The sequence below is a fragment of the Mytilinidion resinicola genome (assembly GCF_010093595.1).
Source record: "Mytilinidion resinicola strain CBS 304.34 unplaced genomic scaffold BDZ99scaffold_4, whole genome shotgun sequence".
Taxonomy (NCBI): Eukaryota; Fungi; Ascomycota; class Dothideomycetes; order Mytilinidiales; family Mytilinidiaceae; genus Mytilinidion; species Mytilinidion resinicola.
This window is the reverse complement of record NW_022985440.1, coordinates 667,395-674,276: the sequence shown is the minus strand read 5'-3', so window position 1 is coordinate 674,276 and position 6,882 is coordinate 667,395. Positions and strand designations below refer to the sequence as shown.

The 6,882-nt window shown below is 53.2% G+C and overlaps 4 protein-coding genes across 4 annotated transcripts; 3 read left to right on the top strand and 1 right to left on the bottom strand.

Moving 5' to 3' along the window:
* Positions 1–427: 427 nt before the first annotated feature.
* On the top strand, positions 428–1,419 carry BDZ99DRAFT_227044 (uncharacterized protein). The gene is made up of 2 exons (XM_033713483.1): positions 428–810; positions 865–1,419. Exons 1-2 carry the CDS (start codon positions 507–509, stop codon positions 1,299–1,301), a joined length of 741 nt encoding a protein of 246 aa, XP_033580859.1. The 5' UTR covers positions 428–506; the 3' UTR covers positions 1,302–1,419.
* Positions 1,420–2,443: 1,024 nt separating this feature from the next.
* BDZ99DRAFT_567610 (uncharacterized protein) lies at positions 2,444–4,521 on the top strand. The gene is made up of 3 exons (XM_033727705.1): positions 2,444–3,083; positions 3,139–4,022; positions 4,076–4,521. The coding sequence occupies exons 1-3, from the start codon at positions 2,640–2,642 to the stop codon at positions 4,260–4,262; spliced, it is 1,515 nt and encodes a 504-aa protein (XP_033580858.1). The 5' UTR covers positions 2,444–2,639; the 3' UTR covers positions 4,263–4,521.
* BDZ99DRAFT_436473 (uncharacterized protein) lies at positions 4,403–5,689 on the bottom strand. Its single transcript, XM_033717537.1, has 2 exons — positions 5,282–5,689; positions 4,403–5,223 (listed from the first exon to the last, which is right to left on the bottom strand). The coding sequence occupies exons 1-2, from the start codon at positions 5,613–5,615 to the stop codon at positions 4,781–4,783; spliced, it is 777 nt and encodes a 258-aa protein (XP_033580857.1). The 5' UTR covers positions 5,616–5,689; the 3' UTR covers positions 4,403–4,780.
* Positions 5,690–5,768: 79 nt separating this feature from the next.
* Positions 5,769–6,715, top strand: BDZ99DRAFT_227007 (uncharacterized protein). Its single transcript, XM_033713482.1, has one exon. It carries the CDS (start codon positions 5,819–5,821, stop codon positions 6,491–6,493), a length of 675 nt encoding a protein of 224 aa, XP_033580856.1. The 5' UTR covers positions 5,769–5,818; the 3' UTR covers positions 6,494–6,715.
* The last annotated feature ends 167 nt before the right edge of the window (positions 6,716–6,882 follow it).

Sequence of the window (6,882 nt, the reverse complement as noted above, 5' to 3'; positions counted from 1 at the left end):
GTGGAGTAATTCGGAATATTTGGCCTCGGTAGCGTGGTTGGGTGGGCCACTAGCTTGTGCGGGCCACTAACTTGTGGATTACGTTAACTCCACCCTTGTGCTACCTAATATCAGCCACCCTTTTGGAACTGCCCTTCCTTCTTCTGGAATATGATGCAAGTCTTGTACGAGTTGCCGGCTGTAACCCCCTTACGGTGCTTTTTGCTGCCGTCTCCATCCACGCGGTCTGGAGCGGAGGCTATGTCTACCCGGAGAACTGGATCGATCCAGCGTACATGGCAAGCTGAGTATCATTCGCAGCGGCGAAATACGTGGATTGTCCTCGACCAATCGTTCGAAGGCGTGTAGGGCTGAAACTGAGGCTCTACAGTGTGCTTCGTCACCCCGCATCATTCATCCCTTGCGCAGGATGCATCTCCAGCGAACAACAAACGCCCCCTCGTGTTGGCTGACAAGACTCCCCAAGAAAGCGAAGCCATGGATAGCCAGGTAACACTCATATAGACATGCACTACACAGCGCTGGTTTCCACCAAACGAATTCTCCACCACTCGATCCAGTTGCAACCTCAGTCTTTGTGTACCCCCAGTGCCTTACAAACCATGACACCAGTAGCAACCTCTTTTATTGTGTCTCGGGAGCTCAATGAATCAGTCGCTATGAGCTTCGTTGTACCCAATGTCAAGGGGTCGCCTAGCGCTTGGAGCGACACTATTACCACCACAATCTTTGGGGTCGCAGCTCTAATCACGGCATCCATCAGCATATGGCAGGCCCATCGATACCTACACGGCGTAGCCCAGATGAAGCGTGAGCTACAATACAATTCGAAGTGTTTCCGATTATATTCTAATATCTTCTTAGAGGCGCAATCAAAGGAGCTAGAGAAAGCCACCCAAATGGATGACAATTCTTACCGTCAACCCGGCTTGTCTCGCTCCAAAACAATCGCATCGACAATCTCTGGCGAGACGGTCCGAACGACCCTCGACGAGTTTTATGGACTCGAAGCACAATCCCCGTCCCGAGGCCCGGTCGAATACGAAAGCCGAAAGTCTGAGAAAGGGAAAACCCCTGAATCGCCTATCGAAGAGCCGAGTAGTGCACGAGTCCGCCTTGGTCCGCTTCTTCAGCCTTTCTTCAATCACAACGGCTCTCCTAGTGGCCGACCAGACGATGTCGCCACAGTCTTAGCGAAGTTTTGCGAGCTGTTCTTTCACATGACGGAGGTGGTCAACCCACCTGCTACCCAAGTCGACTCTCGTGAAGATTTCAACAAAATAGCTTTACAAGACGTCTAGTCGAAGTCTTAATCGCAGCCTTGAACCTGCGAGGAGATGCGTTCGCATACATGGATATGGACTGGACTTGGATTCCGAGGAAGGTGATCAGTTTCACTAGTTTCGAACATCGGAAAAGTTACTATCGCATTTTTGTTCACCGGAAAAGCATTGGCGGGACTATGACTTGATGAGCGTTCTCAGCGACCTTGCAACTTTTTGGTCGAACCCAATTTTTACGATTCACACGACAGTCTTTACATCCAAAGGCTTGGTACTGCTGTTTTTTCTAGTCGGCATCTACAACGTTCTTCTTTAGGAACCCTGACGGTGTGGAATGCATGACAAACAGGGGAGGTTTTATCTTGTTTGGCGTTACCTATATAGTTCGTGTATTCATGGCGGGGAACAGGAGCGTATATTTGAAATTCAGCACGCAGATAGATACCCTGTAGATAGTGTAGCATAGATACTATGTAGTCTTGCCTTTCCTTTCCCTCCAATATATATACCCCGACTAGCATAGATATTATCCAAGAGGGGCCGTTCCTTCAGCTGCCAAGGTACGTATACTTGTCGTTCGGAAGACCGGGGGAATTTCCTCCTTTTCATCATGCTTCCAGGAGGCAGATGTTATCGCCATCGACTAACACCAAATTGCAGTCTCTTCACTGCGAGTTGTTGGAGATTAGACGCGTTGATTGATCAATCTTACGGTGTTTCAAAAGTTCTTCAGCGCCGAGTCAGCACCATGTCAGCAGTACGCCACGGCAACGTGATGTCGTGGCTAATCTGGCGTAGGAGTTTTTCCGAACACATGAAAGTTTAGGTATCCGAACATTCAAAGTTTATCCGAACAGCAACAACCTAGCGTTACCCTTATTTGTCATTCGGATAGCCCAGGGAACTTCTGATTTTTCGCCATGCTTTAAGGAGGCATGTGTTATCGCCATCGAGTAACACCAAATTGCCGTCTTGTCGCTCCGAGTTGTGGGAAATCAGACGCGTTGATTGGTCAGTACTACCCCGCAGGCCGAGGTCTAGTCAACCGCATTCTCGTCACAGATGGCGCCGTCACCAGCGTTAGGTGCCGCTACCCCGGCATGCAAGCTCTGGGAATAAAACTCCCCAATGCGTACATCCGGTCCTTGGCCGCTTCACCTTCCATTTCTACCTCCAGCATCATTTCCTCCTCCTACTCTTAATAGCACTTGTTCCCCCCATCTCCCCATTTCTTTGTGGCCTCGATCTAGAAGAACCTCCTCGCAGACAGCTCCACGCTTCTTAGCTACATACCTCCCCTTATCTTCTACCTCTCTTCTCCCTCCAAGGTCCCCTCCGCGGACCACTTCCGCTACAATGAATCACAAGAGCAACGACACGCAGGCCGTGAAGCTCACAGGCGCCGACATCGCGAAGCACAATTCGCGCGATTCCTGCTGGGTCATAATCCACGGGCGGGCATACGATGTGACTGACTTTCTACCCGAACACCCAGGCGGGCCCAAGATCATCCTTAAGTACGCTGGCAAGGATGCTACGGAGGAATTCGAGCCGATCCACCCGCCCGACACGCTCGACAAGTACCTGGACAAGTCAAAGCACCTCGGAGAGGTAGATATGGGGACGGTGGAGGAGGAGAAGAAGGAGGAAGATCCGGACGAGAAGGCCAGGCAGGAGAGGATGGCGGTAATGCCAATTCTGGAGCAATGTTATAACCTCATGGACTTTGAGGCGGTGGCGAGGAAGGTCATGAAGAAGACCGCGTGGGCATATTACTCGAGTGGTGCGGATGATGAGATTGTATGTTGCAGTCAATCTTGCTATCGCGGCTTTGAAAAGAGCTAATGAGCGATAGACTATGCGAGAAAATCACTCCGCCTACCACAAGATCTGGTTCCGGCCGAACATTCTAGTAGATGTCGAGAAGATCGACTTTTCTACCAAGATGTTAGGGACCAAAGTCGACATCCCGTTCTATGTAACCGCAACCGCACTCGGCAAGCTAGGACATCACGAGGGCGAAGTCATTCTTACACGGGGCGCGAAGAAGCACAACGTGATCCAGATGATACCGACCCTCGCATCCTGCTCATTCGACGAGATCATGGACGCCGCGGAACCAGGTCAAGTCCAATGGCTGCAGCTCTACGTAAACAAGAACCGCAATATCACTAAGCGCATCGTGCAGCACGCCGAAAAGCGCGGCTGCAAAGGTCTCTTCATTACGGTAGACGCGCCGCAACTGGGCCGCCGCGAGAAGGACATGCGCTCGAAATTCGATGATGTGGGCTCAAACGTCCAGAACACCTCTGGCGACAACGTCGACAGGAGTCAAGGCGCCGCCCGCGCCATCTCCTCCTTCATCGATCCCTCTCTCAGCTGGAAAGACATCCCTTGGTTCCTCTCCATCACCAAGATGCCAATAATCCTCAAAGGCGTGCAGCGCGTCGAGGACGTGTTACGCGCAGTCGAAGCCGGAGTTCACGGTGTCGTGCTCTCTAATCACGGTGGACGCCAGCTCGACTTTGCACGTTCAGGTATCGAGGTTCTCGCGGAAGTCATGCCTGCTCTGCGTGAGCGTGGTTGGGAGAAGAAGATTGAGATCTTTGTCGATGGCGGCGTAAGGCGTGCAACTGATATCATTAAGGCGCTCTGCTTGGGTGCGACAGGCGTGGGCATCGGACGGCCATTCCTTTACGCCATGAGCGCATATGGGCTGCCGGGTGTGGATCGTGCAATGTAAGCTTTCGTCCATGCTGAATTGGAACTGATGATGCTAATGAATATAATAGGCAGTTGCTCAAGGACGAGATGGAAATGAACATGCGACTGATCGGTGCTAGCTCAATTGAGCAGTTGAACCCTACAATGGTAGACACGAGGGGTTTGAGTATGCATAGTGCTACGGTGCCATCGGATACATTGGGGCTGAACGTATACGATCCGCTTGTGGGACCGAAAGAGAAGGCGAAGTTGTAGGCTTAGTGGTGTCTAGAGGTTGTGTATATAGTGCTCTTCTTGTGGTATATATTGGATTTAGAGGTTAGAACTGACTGGCTCGAAGATATACTTCTAACTCCCGGATGATTTCATGAAGTTGCTTTAACGATTAGCATGATGAGAATTGGCCAGGGGTACGTAGAGCTCTTTAGAGCCCAATGCCGCAGAGGAGACCTAGCTTCCTATGCTTTGCATAGTAATAAGCGGTGATTCTATAATGTCTTACAACTAAACCGCGCAATTCCTCCAAGACGTACTTAGTACCTCTCCCTGAACCTGCTATCACACGCTTCGTTCTGGGTCTACCTTTTCGTAGTGAAAACCCACTACGACATGTGCCACTCCGCGTCCCCTCCGCGTCTAACAAAAACAGTCTCACGCAGTTAGATCCGTATCTCTTTGCACTTAAAGGAGGCAAAACGGCACCTCAGCGTGCAGAATAGCTTCAGAACCCAGAGCATCACTTATCAGCACTCTCTCCATAACACATTCAAGAATCACGTCTCTTCATTCAGAATAATAGCCTCACACTCCATCCCCACCTCTTTCACCCCCTTCACCCCCCGCCACTTTTCCAACACTGCACTCACAACCTCCCATTCCTTATCCGCCTCCTCCTCCTTCCCTTCATCCACCAATTCCCGCAATCTCCGCGGCGCATCAAGCACCCACCTCACCGTCTCCCTCGCGCCCTGCTTCCCCTCCCCGCCCTCTTTCACAAGAGTTATACTGGGCGCACTAGGCGTCCTGTCCTGCATATCCTTCGACAACACAGCCGCGATCTCGGCAATATGGCTAATCGCCGGACTAAGCGTCGACGTCGTCGGCGCGAGCGGATCCATATTCGTGCGCATCTTGCGGATCGTGTCCGTGGCCGCGATGAGCTTGGAGTAGTTGTCGTAGACGAGGGATTTGCGCTCGCCGTCTAGGTTCCTGATTTCTAAACCTGTGTTAGCAGGATATCCCCTTATCGAGGCTTCTGAGTGAAGGGCGCTCACGCGATACCAAATCACTCTCCACCCTCAGCACGCCCGAGAGGCCCTGCTTCGACAGGATCCCGTTGACATAGCCGGGCGCGTCGAAGCCGTCCTTGTCGAGCTCGCTGATGCCGTCGTCCTCGGGCTCTTCGGGCGCGAGAGGCGTCCGGCTGCTGGGGTCTGGAGAGCTGGGCGGCTGCGTGCCTTTGAGGCCGTAGTAGTCGCGGAGGGCGGCGCGGTTCCTGCGCGTGGTGCCTGGGGCGGCGGGACGGCCGCTGGGGCCTTCGAGGGAGGTGCGGGAGGAGGAGGGGGAGCGGATGGAGGTTGAGGCGCGGGGGGAGGCGATGGTGGACATGTGAGCGGTGTGGATAGTCGTCTAGCTATATCGAAATGGTGGAGGAATGGTTGGTGTTGAACGGAGCTTCAACATGATAGTTTATTTGGGAAGGTGAAGCGGTAGGGCTGAAATTAGAGCTCCGTCCCGCTTTACCCCAGCACTCAACACCACGCTTTTCTCACGACCAACTATCCCCACGATATGGGGTAGCTTTCTCTAGTATGGCCAACCTCGCGCAGGAAATTGCAAGCTACCTCTCCACGAAGTCCCTCTCGCCCACGCCCGCCTGGCTCTCCACCTTCCTCCCCACCATCCGCACCAACACGCCCCTCCCCGCGCTCCAGAAAACCGCCCTCTTCCGCCTCCTCGCAACCGACATCACCCAATCCCTCGCACGCTCCCCAACCTCCTGCTTCCCTGCCACAGTCCACGACGCCACCGTTCGCGAGCGCAATCTCACCGGCCCCCTCGCCGTCCAAGTCCTCGACGTCGAAGACATCGGGCGCAGCTGCTGGAGCCAGGTCGAGGCGATTGAGGCGGCGGAGCGCGGCGAGACGACGAAAGGGCGCGAGATTATCCGCAGCGTGCCGAGTGAGCAGGAGACAGCTGAGGGCGTGCAGGCAGCGGGAGCGGGGCCGCATAAGGTGCTGTTGCAGGACGCGCAGGGGGTTTGTGTGTATGGGATTGAGATGCATGCGATTGAGGGGGTGGGGATGGGCATGAGTATTGGAAGTAAGCTGGTGCTGCGGGATGTGGTGGTTGCGAGGGGGGTGTTGCTGCTGAACCCTGGGTGTGTGACGGTGCTTGGGGGGAAGATTGAGGGGGTGCATAAAGCGTGGAAGGAGGGACTGAAAGAGAGGTTGCTGGCGAAGGCTAGGATAGGTGAGGAAGAGTGAGAAGGTTGGGGCTGGAGGTTCAAAAGAAAAGATTTAGGGTCTAGCCTTCTGGAAGACTACAGTCTCGAGGACTTGGTACAAGGTGATTGAGGCTATGCCGTTAAAAGGGATAGGCATCGCGAGTTATCGTCACAATCAAGATCTCAAGCTCACAAGCAGGTCAGAGAACAGCTCGCCGATAGCTATATCGACTCCGTTACTAGCTCGAAATGTCGAGGTCAGTGGAAAAAGGGGTCGTCCTGGAGCTTGAATGACAGAGCTTTGATGGAGCACAAGCCTTGAAGACAGCACCTCATGCTTATAGATAAGTATGATATTGACAAGAACGAGCAAATTTTGTGGTGGACAGTCCCAACAGGGTCCGGCTCTATTCAAAGAAAAATGTGTGG

Coding starts and splice junctions, on each gene's coding strand:
- BDZ99DRAFT_227044 (XM_033713483.1), top strand. CDS start 507: ATGCACTACACAGCGCTGGTTTCCACCAAACGAATTCTCCACCACTCG. Junction 811..864: donor CGGCGTAGCCCAGATGAAGC/GTGAGCTACAAT, acceptor ATATCTTCTTAG/AGGCGCAATCAAAGGAGCTA.
- BDZ99DRAFT_567610 (XM_033727705.1), top strand. CDS start 2,640: ATGAATCACAAGAGCAACGACACGCAGGCCGTGAAGCTCACAGGCGCC. Junction 3,084..3,138: donor GTGGTGCGGATGATGAGATT/GTATGTTGCAGT, acceptor AATGAGCGATAG/ACTATGCGAGAAAATCACTC. Junction 4,023..4,075: donor CCGGGTGTGGATCGTGCAAT/GTAAGCTTTCGT, acceptor TGAATATAATAG/GCAGTTGCTCAAGGACGAGA.
- BDZ99DRAFT_436473 (XM_033717537.1), bottom strand. CDS start 5,615: ATGTCCACCATCGCCTCCCCCCGCGCCTCAACCTCCATCCGCTCCCCC. Junction 5,224..5,281: donor GGAGAGTGATTTGGTATCGC/GTGAGCGCCCTT, acceptor ACACAGGTTTAG/AAATCAGGAACCTAGACGGC.
- BDZ99DRAFT_227007 (XM_033713482.1), top strand. CDS start 5,819: ATGGCCAACCTCGCGCAGGAAATTGCAAGCTACCTCTCCACGAAGTCC.